Here is an 11,377-nt window from a genome sequence, read left to right as displayed (position 1 = left end):
CGAACCCGCGTCCCCTGCATCGGCAGGCGGACTCTCAACCACTGTGCCACCAGGGAAGCCCTGTCTCTTGCAACTTTTGAAGAGGACTGGCCAGCTACTTTCCAGGAGGTCCCTCAATTTGGGTCTCATTTTCTCTCTGACGGCTCATCCCAGAGAGGAGATGGAAGAGGCACTGCCGGTTCCTCTCCTGAGACCCAGGGGAAGATGTGAAGAACACTAGTTACATCTCACGTACTAACTGGGCCGCGTACCCTGCAGAAATCTGTTACTGACTTCAGAATGGGGAATTAAAAAACCGCCACCATCACACTGGGGAAGAGGAGCCGTTGTTCCCACACTAAACCCCTTCACTTACAGTTTGTCTGAATCCAGAGTTCGGAAGGTTATGGACCCCAAGTTCACATAAACCACAAAGAAACAGAAGTTTCCTAATAGCTCTAAGCAGGGCAGGACTTTAGGGAGAACCATTATGCTATGGCAGTAACAGCAGTTTCTGAGGTGCCAAAAGGGTTTGAGGTAATGGTTTTGAAGACTCAGAAGGGAAAAATTTTGTCGGTCAAAATCCAGCAAATGACGATCAAAGCGAGTCCCTGAAGGCACCACTGCATTTAAAAAGGGACGATGGGCTTCCCTGGTGGCGCAGTGGTTGAGAGTCCGCCTGCCGATGCAGGGGATACGGGTTCGTGCCCCGGTCTGGGAAGAAAATGGGAGAGGCCACAACAGTGAGAGGCCCGCATAACGCAAGAAAAAAAAAAAAAAAAAAAAAAAAAAAAAAAGGGACGAGAACCCCGAGTCAGTGCGACCCAGGAGTAGCAGATGTTCTCCAGGAATTATTTCACTGAGGTTTTCGACAACCCTGAGGGGAGGCAGGGTTCCGAGATGGGCAGGGCTGCTCGGAAGCAAAGGCGCTCGCTGCCCCTTAACTAGCTGAGGGACCTTAAGCACCCGAGACTTGGTCTCCTTGCCAGGTAAATGGGGATGAAAGAGCACCACTTATCTTAGACAACTCAAAACACATAAGCCACAGGAAGTGCTTGGCGTGCTGCCAGTATTAGGTGCTCAGACTTTTACTGCTACGATTTCTAAGAGAGATAGACATTTATTTAAGCTCTATCTGACGAATACAGAAAGTGGGTCTTTGAAAGGTCAAGGAGCTTGCCCCAGGTCGCCCAAAGCCAGGAAGGGGAGAGCTGTGCAGTGGTAGTGCTGCCTGAGCCCGGATACCGAACATGCACGCTCAGAGGATGGAAGGAATCAACACATGTGGATGCTGGTGTAATGTGTCGGCAGCTCACAGAGCTCCAAGCGATGAAAGGAATTCGCATCTAGTATCCTTCAATTATATATAATCAGGTTCTGGAAGTAAAGATAAGGAATATGATTCTAAGCTCAGAGGTAAGAAGAAAGGACCCAGTAACTGAGGCATTATGAAGCAAAAAATACCATGTGAACTCCGCCGTCACTCGACTGAAAGCAGTCAGTTGAAGGCGGGATCATATAAAGTTAACCATAATCCTCTAATGCACATCGGTGAAAACTTAGTTATCCACAACGTCCATAGCAGCATCATTCACAACAGTCAAAAGGTATCAGCCAACCCAAGTGCCCACTGATGGATGGATGGATGGATGGATAAACAAATGTGGTCTATACGTACAATGGAATATGGCTCAGCCATAAAAAGGAACGAAAATCTGGCACAAGCTACAACACGGATGAACCTTGAAAACATTGGGCCAAGTAAAATAAACCAGATACAGCAAGGCAAATATTATATGATTCCACTTATGAGGTACCTAGAATAGGCAAATTCACAGAGACAGAAGGTAGAATGGTGTGGTTGCCAGGGGCTCCAGGGGGGAGAAATCATTTAATAGGTACAGAGTTCATATTAAGGTCAACAAAAAGATTTTGGGTATAGACAGTGGTGATGAGGACACAGCAATCTGAGTATAATCATTCCCAGTGAGTTGTTTACTTACAAATAGTTAAAACAGTAAAACTGTGTCATGCATCTTTTACCACCCAAAGGGAAAAAAAAAAAAAATCAGTTGCCTAAAGGCAGGCTACCACGTGACTTGGCATCATGTTTCAAGAAAAACAGTAAAGTTGTACCAACACAGTAAATACGGTATAATAGCCTTACTGATATATATCTAGTATATACATCTAATTAAACACATGCATGTTTAAGAAGAAGGGTCGCCAGCTCCCCACGACCGCCCTCCCTGACGTACTTGTTGCAGTGGTGCTTCAGGTGCTTCTTGTAGCTGTCCTCCTGGAACAGGGCATCTGGGTTGCAGCCGGCCAGCCAGTCAGCGTCCTGCACCACCGGGTGCGAGCTCTGGGCTTTCACCTTTTTGCCCTTCCGCCCCCTGGGCACCGGGGCTGATAAACCTACAAGCAGAGTAGTCATGATAACCATAGCAACAGAAGCTCTCCACGACCCCGGTTATGGCGTCAGGGTTAGGAATCTCCGTGCAAGGCAGGGACACACGGGGTCTGGGACATGTCCCGAGCGTCCCTGGCAGCTCCCTGGGACCCCGCCGCACGAGACGCGACGCCGACCCACCGGAATGGTTGACCAGGGCTCGCGTCTGGCCATCGGCCGTGGGCGTGATCAGATCCCAGATGAAGCTCTTGATGTTCTCGTCCCCCCGGTAGTGGTTGAGGCAGTACACGAGGATAGTCCTGCAGATGGTTTCCACGTCCTGCTCGCTGAGCGGACGCTTGTAGCGGCCATGGGAAAGGATGTCTGTCCAGCGCCCCCAGCTGCAAAGCAAACATTCACATGCAGAGGGTGCCTCTGGGTTTAGACGTGCGGCTTTGGTTTCATGGTCAGGCGGCAGTGTTAGGAGAGCCTGGGTCAAAACTAGCGACATCTGACATCAGGTTATAGTGAGGCAATCCAGGGCGCTGTTACCACCCGGCCGCGTGTTCACTGCGCCGCCGGGCGGAGGCTGACACAGGCCTTCCCAGCTGAGACCTGGAAACCCCCTGCTCCACTTCACGTGGGCATGGTTCGTACTTTCCGGAGCTGACCCACCGTTTGAGATGGAAGGTGACGGGAATGACTACCCCCAAATCAGGGATGCACGCGGCTAAAGGTGCAGCTGCATCTATTCACCTCCAAGGGACGCCCCGATAATTAATGAGAGGCCATGAAAGGTCTCCCTTTGAAACAGGGGTGCTAGGTGCCAAGTATAAGAGCGCTCCTAGGTCCTTGTGTGAAACGGGGGGAGAGAGGACCGTGGACAGACCTACGCGTGCAGTGCACAGGCAGACGCTGCGTAAGTGTGCCCTCCCCGGGTTCCAGGCGCTCAGGGCAGGAACCAGCCTCCACGCGAGGGGCACAGTTCGCCCCGCAGCCCCGCCTGGTCCTCCCAGCTTCAGAGAAGTTTCCCCAGTTCCTCAAATCGCCTTCGGACACACGGCTCTTTCTGCTGGGAACTGTTCTCCCCCTCCCTGCCCGATGACGTCCCACCCTCCCTCTTACCCCAGCTAATTCATGATATCCATTCACGCACCTTCTTTGATTCCCCACCCCCCACAGTGGGCAGACAGCCCCGAGCTGCATCTTAGAGAGGACGTGCCTCTGCCCCACTGGCATGTGAGGACCTGTGCAGCTTCACCAGTTTACTGCCCTTTCTGCTGGTTCACATGCCTGCCCACCTGCCCCCGGGGTGGAGGGGGGGGGCGCCGTAACCACCTGCTCATGGCCGTGTCCTAGCACAGTGCCCTGCAGGTGGTAGGTGTCCAACACACCTGATGGCCGTGGGAGGCGGGAAGGGCGTTACTGAAAGACAGATGTCCTAAGCATACTGCTTAGCTTCAGCAGTTATTAATGTTCCGTTTCTAAAGTTAGCAGCAACGTTCTCAACTTTGATCATTAGGGTGAAACATGGAAGCAGGGGAAGCAGCAAAGGGCTCGGTAGCTAGGGGTGGCCAGGAAAGAATGCCCGGCTTGCAGAGATGACGATGAGAGGTGACACAGCTGCCGAGACACAGGACCGGCTGCAGTGGAACCTCCTTTACTGCATAAGCAGCCACTGACCCAGCACTCACCGTGGCTACGGGCCCCGCACTCTGCCCCGAGGACACGAAGAGGGAGCCCTGGTCCTCACGGAGCCCTTCACCAGGGCTCCAGCAGGAGAGGCTATCACCTGACATGCCGAGTGTGACAGCAAGTGCAGGGAGACCCTCTGGGGCAGGTGCTGAGGTGATGCCTGCTCAGAGGTCAAGGGCAGGAGATGGTGGGCGGGCAGGGCTGCATGTGGAAACAGAGGGAGCAGCGCACACGGCAGGAGAAGAAGCCTCTGTCCCAACAGCAGCCCGGGGTGCCCGCGGAAAGGACCCACGAGACAGACAAGGGCCAGGTAGGAGCCCTGTCTGCCACGTTAGCAGAATGTTTGTGTTTCTTATGAAACGAATGATGAGCCATCGGAAGAAAAAAAATCACAGAGCAGATGTCGCCAGATCTATAGAAATATTGTTTCGGTGGCAGTTTTTTCACTTGAGTGGCATTCGCCTACAGTCCCACCATGTGCCAGAGCACGCCTATTTACGAATCCAGATGCTCACCGAGCACCTGCCTTTCAGAGCCCTGTGTGGGTGCCGGAGGTTCAGATATGGGACAGATGTGGATCTTGTGGTCCAGTAGGAGAAACACGACCCATTCAGAGAGTTGAAATGACCACCATTTATGTTTCAGATGACTTGGAAGAGCTATGTAAGTTGAGACGATTGCCTTTAACAAGTTTTTATAATGGAAAAATAATGAAAGATTACCACAGTGGTAAACTTTATGTGAAGGTACACTAGGAAAAGAGGTGGTTATTCTGAGACTTCGTTCTGAGTTATTAATGATTAGCAAGTCAATTTGGATCTGACATAATTCCTTAAGGGGCAAACCCCCTTCGAACCCGTGAGGATCTGCACAGCTTTCAGCTCTTTAACCAAGAGGCCCCAGGCCTGCCCGGGTTGCGTCAAAGGCATTTGCTACGGGGAGTCACAGAAATCCAAACACAAATAGGGTTTTCCTCCGCCACTTGGAATTCTAACTATTTTTCGAATAAAAGTCCATCTCTCACATGAGCCTGACTCACCCATAGACAAGCAGGTTCTTCTCTACTCTGAAGCACTCGCTCCTGGCATAGCCCTGGGACCTGTCCTGCGGCCGCCGTGGCTTCGTGCAGGGCTTCTCTTCAGAATCGCTCTCCAGGTCTGAAAATTCCATCAGCTCATCCTCCTTCACTGCACTGTACAGCCTGGTCTGCTTCCTGACTCTGGGAGTGTCAATAACCAGGTTGTTCTGAAAGACAGCAGATACATTGGCAACTTCTGAAAAAGCAACCCCTGGGGGAGATCAGGCAGACCTCTCACTCACCCTCCCATTTAAGGCATCAATATCCAATTCCGCCTTCTTAGCCCACTTTTGCCAGAAATTTGGATCATCCAAGGAAATATCTGTCCTGTTTCCAGATGCAACAAAACTGGCCTAAAAGGGAAAAACACACGCATTACTTTGAGATGCTTTTCTCAGTGTCAAAATGCAAAGCAGTTTTCACATATTCATTCACTCGAACATGGACCCATCCTTCTACCGTGAGCCAGAGGCTGTGGTCCATGGGACTGGGATGAAGGACTGTCCTTCAGGCAGCTCACTGTCCAGGGGTTGATGAAAGATGATAAAATAAAAGATGACAGCACAGCACAGTAAATGACAGGCAACAAAGGTACGAACAGGTGTAGCCGATATACAGAGAGGAGCCCTAACCAGGCTCAGGTTGGGTGCGGGTACAGGGAGGGCACTGCTGGGAGGAGAGAACAGGCCCTCCAGAATACGGTGCCTGGACCAAAGTGTTAAAAGCCCACAGAACAGGAAAGTATGTGGAAACGTTCAGGGCGGGGCATGTGCAAAGGCACAGAGAAGAAAGGTGATCACGTCATACGGCTGGGGATTTGGGTGGTCAGGGGAGTGTAGCCCAAGGTCAAGCTGGTGAGGAGCCAGAAGCTGGGTCAAGCAGGGCCTTGCATGTCCTGTTAACAGAGTCTGAACTCCATCCTGAGGTAGTGGGGAACTCTTTGAAGATGGAAATGATCTCAAGAGGTATGCGACCATATCCAGAGTCACCTGCGAGAGGGATCACAGCGGTGTCCTGGAGCAGGGAGGGCAGAACAAAGTAGGACAGGCTGCGGCCACAGTTTAGGGAGGAACAGTGAAGACCGGCAGAAATGAAGAAAAGGATACAGTCTAGAAGGTAGTCTTTAAGAGGTAAAATTAAGGGAGTTGGAATCCGAGTGGATGTGAAGCCTGAGGGACGAGGAAGCCAGGAAAACCTCAGCACCCAACTCTGGCATCTGAAAGGTGTGGCTCAGGTGAAAAAACAGGGGCATGTGCGTGTGTGTACATGCACACGTGTGCAAACAGAGGGTGGAGGAACAGGGATGATTAATCTGCTTTGGTACCTACTGAATCTGAGGTGCCTGTGAGGATGGAGGAAAGAACCTGAAAAGAGGCTGAAAGATGTGAGGGAGAAGGTGTTGGGGCACAGAGCCCAGAGGAGGAGAGCCTTTCAAGACCTGGGACAAGTGGAGTAGCTGGGACAAGTGGAGTAGCTGGGACAAGTGGAGTAGCTGGGACAACTGAAGTAGCTGAAGTAACTGGATATCTACATGCAAAAGGAGGGAGCTGGACCTCTGTCTCACATCACACACAAAAATTCACTCAACAGGGATCAGAGACATAAAGTTAAGAGTGAAAACTACAAAACTCTTAGAAGAAAACACAGGAGCAAATCTCTGTGACCTAAGGTTAAACAATGAACCAAAAGCACAAACGATAAAAGAGAAAATGGGTGGGCTTCTTAAAATTAAACACCATTAGGAAAAGACTAGGAGAAATATTTGCAAATTATCTGATGAGAAACTTTTATCTGGAATTCTTAAAGTTCAATAAAAAAGACAACTCAAAAGAGTTCAGAGTTGTTCAAAAGATTTGAATAGACATTTCTCCAAAGATTTTATATATATATATATATATATATATATATATACATGGCCAATAAGAACATGAATAGATGCTAAACAGCAGCAGAGAAACGCAGATCAGACCAGAGTGGGCTACCACTTCACACTCAGTAATAGGACGATAATCAAAAAGTCAGACAACGAAAAGCGTTGGTGGGGATGCAGAGAAATTAGAACCCTAAACACTGCTTGTAGAAAGGGAAAGTGGCACAGTCACTTTAGAGAAGAGTCTGGCAGTTCCTCAAAGGATTAAACACAGAGTTAACGTACGACCCAGTAATGCCATTCCCGGTATATATGCAAGAGAAATGAAAACATATGTCCACAAAAAACTTGTTCACAGATGTCTGTAACAACAGTATTCATAATAACCAAAGAATGGAAACAATCCAAATTTCATTATCAGCTAGTGAATGGATCAACAATCAATGTCCATTATCAAGTGGTAAATGAGGTATAACCATAGAATGGGATATTGTTCAGCAATAAAAAGGAATGCCTGATGCGTGCTACAACATGGATGAACCTCAAAAACATGCTGAGTGAGCGAGGCCAGGCACAGAAGACCACACGTTTTATGATTCCACTTATATGAAATGTCCAGAGCAGGCAAACCTCGAGAGACAGAAAAGAAAGCAGTTGAAGGGTTGCCAGGACTCAGAGGGGGAGGGGACGGGAGGCGGGGTGGGGGGATTGTTACTGGGGTGATGGAGACGTTCTAAACTTAAGACGTGGGGATACTTGTACAAGTCTGTGAATACGGGAAAGGCACTGAACGGTACACTTAAAGTAGGGGAATTTTGCGGTAAGTAAATTCCATTTCAATAGAGTTGTTAAAAATGAAAGCGTGGCACTGGGCCTGGGTGTGGATGGGGGAAGCCTCAGAAGGGGCCCCGGGCGGAGGGGATGGAGTGGAGAGGTGAGGGAGGGGTGGAAGCTGGCAGCTGGGAAATTAGCAGAAAGGGAGGAAGGGGAGAGAGCTGCGTAGATAACGCTTGTGTGGCTCCTCGCTGCGAAAGAAGAGCTGCGGGCTTGTAGCCAGAGCGGAAAACAGATGGGGTCTTCTTCAGATGGGGGTGAGCTGACTGGTCTGAAGGCCGTCAGGGGTCAGGATCACAGGAAAGGGGGGAGAGGGTGACGGAGCAGAGGCTCAAGAAGCAGAGAGGGCGGGGCCGGAACACTGGTAAAGGACGAGCCTGGCGAGGCGGGAAGCGTGGCCAGGACAAGGTGAGGGTGACCCCGAGGCCTGGTACAGAGAAGAGAACCCAAAACACAACGAGTGCTTCGTGCATCGGGGGCTCCATCGAGCGGGAGTTAATCACTAATCTCGTAACGTGCAACGTAACGCAGACATTACGTGTGCTTCCCGTGAGCGCGTGACACAAACTCTGTTCCGCTGCCACAGAACACCCGCCGCTTGGAATCGATCCGCACCTTAGCAAACGTGGAACCCTTTCCCTCAGACTCGATGGTGATGGTGTGGGTTCGCCGGAGGAGAATCTGGTCGATATCTTCTTCGCAGAATTTAGACCCTTCGTCCTCCTCATCCATGAGGGCACCATAGGCCCCTTTCCGGAGAAGATCCTCTATTTCTTTCTTGGAAAGCTGTTGTACCTGTTTTAGAGAAATATTTTTAGAATTGTCTGTAGACTGAACAAATGATTCATCTTTCTCAAAGAGGGCAGACCTTAATGACAAAAAAGGAAAGTGTGACAAAATATGCTTAAAATATCAAGGCCAAAAGATAATCAGATGCTGGAAAATTTCTCAGTATAAGCTAAATAATGGAGCGAGAGTGAATGCACGGTGTGGGCAGCGCGCTTTACCCCGTTGGGAGCGTTTTCTCTTCCGCTCATGGACTGCAGGACCGCTTTATCCAGACCGAGCTTCAAGCTAGCTTTGTCGAACATCTCCCTCTCGTAAGAATTCCTTGTAATCAGCCTGTAGATTTTCACAGATTTGCTCTGTCCTATTCTATGACACCTAGCCTGAGCCTGGAAGAGAAAGGAAATGAATGGCTACCAAAGAAAGAAAAGACTCGACTGTCAGTTATAAGAGCATCTGTTCCAATAAACAGGGGTGCAGTTTAACAGAAGAGGGTTAACACACTAAGAAATTACTTTCACATTATTAATAAATTGATTACTAGTTGGTTCATTTGCCCCAATCACGGGACACTGCCTGAGCGACTACACGATTTTAATTTATTGGTCTGACATCGCAGAACGACTTTCAAAGGTGGGAGAGGGAGGCATCGGGGAGATTTTCTTGCATGTTTACCTGGAGATCATTTTGGGGATTCCAGTCGGAATCAAAGATGATGCAGGTATCAGCAGCAGTAAGATTAATGCCTAAACCTCCTGCCCTTGTACACAGGAGGAAAACAAACCTATCAGAGTCAGGTTTGGAGAACCTGTCGATAGCTGCCTGGCGGAGGTTCCCTCTGACCCGGCCGTCGATCCTTTCGTACGGGTACCTAGAAAATGTCAGCGTTAACAGGGAGGCCTGACGAACGGCCAAAATACGCTTTTCCTTTTTTGCTGTTTTAAAGAAAGTACTATAATATGGGATATATATTAACAGGATGGTATTATTTATCAGAAATAATTTCAGAGCAAATAGGTGTTGTTGTAGTTTTTCATGCAACTGGTCGAATGTCCCAAAGATTAAAGTTCCTTCTACTTTCTCTCCAGTGAAATACCTAAGCTCTGAAAAGGGCTGACACCTCCAACAGTGAAACAACAAACAATTTCAATTTTCGGTAAGAACTGTTCTCCCCTAGCCAAAGGAAAGAACTGGAAAGCAGAACTGCCCACAAAAGCACGTGTCGCATGGAACAGCCGTCACGCCCATCTATAGCTTTTAAAAAGAGGTGTGACACACATCCCCTACTCCGTCCCCTTTACTATAAATGCCACTTCAAGGGACTTCCCTGGCGGTCCAGTGGTTAAGACTCCGAGCCTCCACTGCAGGGGGCACGGGTTCGATCCCTGGTCAGGGGGCTAAGATCCCGCATGCCGTGCCGTGTAGCCAAAAGAATTATAAAAAAAAAAAGCCCACCCCCCCCGCCCCACGCCGCTTGGAGGTGAAGCGCGTGGAGCCCCGTCTTCTGACCCCAGCTCGCCGCCCCCGTGCGTGGCCCTCACCGTCTCTGAATGAGGTAGTCTTCCAGGATGTCCAGGCAGCGCACCATCTGGGAGAAGATGAGCACCCTGTGGCCGCCGGCCTTCAGCTTGGGCAGCAGCTTGTCGATCAGCACGAGCTTCCCAGCAGCCTGGATCATCGCCTGGAGCTGAAAATCTGCGGAGTCGGCGTTGTGTGCTTCTTTAAACTCTTCCAAAATCTTCTCCTCAGCACCTGTAGAGATTGGACAACAGCATAACGGGAATCCTGTAACATTCTGTTACAGTGTGGAATACTGTTTTTAGTAGTAAAGACAGTGAACCTGCTTTCAAAACCCACTGCAAACTGTAAGGGCCGGGAGGCCGCGCTCGTGTTTATGAACACACGTCCGTCCACTGGCTCCAAGGAGGGTCTACACAGAACCGTGGAAGTACAAAAGGGATCAAAGTTTTAGGCGCAGCACATTTAGGCGTTTGTGTGTGTGTGGGGGGGGGGGAAGCCCCTATATTTTCCAACAAACAAATGTTTGCTGTCTGTAGAAACTGAATTTCAACAACAGACTGTCAAGCCAGAAGTGGCAGAAACAAGCCAAGGGCCAGATACCTACAGAAAATTTGGAACCTAAAATGCTAAAGAAAGGAAGAACTGTTTACTAGCTGAATATAAACACAAATAACAGAATCTGTTCTGAAACGAAGAGACAAGGGAACAGGGTTCTAACAGTTATGGTGCAAGGGCATACGTCTCTGTATCCAACTGCACATTAGTACAGCCAAAAGGGCTGCCGACAACAGGAAGCCCATTTTTCAGGGTCATTTTAGGGATTTCTCAGGGCGCCTGAGCACATCTCTACTGCGGTCTCTGCAGCTCCCTCCACGTTCATTCTCAACTGATGAGTTCCTAAGGTACAAAAATTCTACCCTGAATTATCCAAGGCTTTAAAAAAACAAAAACCAACCTCTGTTTCACGAAAGACTTCTATACCTAACCCTCTTTTTCTCATCGGCCCACAAGAGACCTCTGCTTGCTCTAAGACCTGGGTGCATCGGAGAGAAGCCTGGAGAGAGACGCACCTTCCCAGGGATGGAAGCCCTTCCACCTCCTCCCCTGACCCTAGATGTGCTGGCTCAGGGAGCAGCAGGCTGAGCTTCCTGCAGCCGCTTAGGTGGCTTAACTAGAATTAGGCAGCAGAGGTTCGGCCGTGCTGACGGAGGGGGGGGGGGGG

General features: G+C 49.7%; 1 protein-coding gene across 1 annotated transcript in view; it reads right to left on the bottom strand.

The window, feature by feature from the left end:
• The window catches only part of CHD7 (chromodomain helicase DNA binding protein 7), an 84,496-nt gene that overhangs the window by 20,032 nt on the left and 53,087 nt on the right, over positions 1-11,377 (bottom strand). The window contains exons 14-21 of the mRNA XM_007471475.1: positions 10,176-10,386; positions 9,310-9,505; positions 8,856-9,023; positions 8,464-8,643; positions 5,387-5,497; positions 5,106-5,311; positions 2,573-2,772; positions 2,238-2,397 (exon numbers count right to left, since the gene is read on the bottom strand). Coding sequence (XP_007471537.1) covers positions 2,238-2,397; positions 2,573-2,772; positions 5,106-5,311; positions 5,387-5,497; positions 8,464-8,643; positions 8,856-9,023; positions 9,310-9,505; positions 10,176-10,386 — 1,432 coding nt within the window. The remainder of the gene's footprint in view (positions 1-2,237; positions 2,398-2,572; positions 2,773-5,105; positions 5,312-5,386; positions 5,498-8,463; positions 8,644-8,855; positions 9,024-9,309; positions 9,506-10,175; positions 10,387-11,377) is intronic.

This window comes from Lipotes vexillifer, unplaced genomic scaffold, assembly GCF_000442215.2.
Source record: "Lipotes vexillifer unplaced genomic scaffold, Lipotes_vexillifer_v1.1 scaffold165, whole genome shotgun sequence".
Lineage (NCBI taxonomy): Eukaryota > Metazoa > Chordata > Mammalia > Artiodactyla > Lipotidae > Lipotes > Lipotes vexillifer.
Note: the sequence above shows the minus strand (reverse complement) of the source record. Positions and strands in the feature narration are given on the sequence as shown.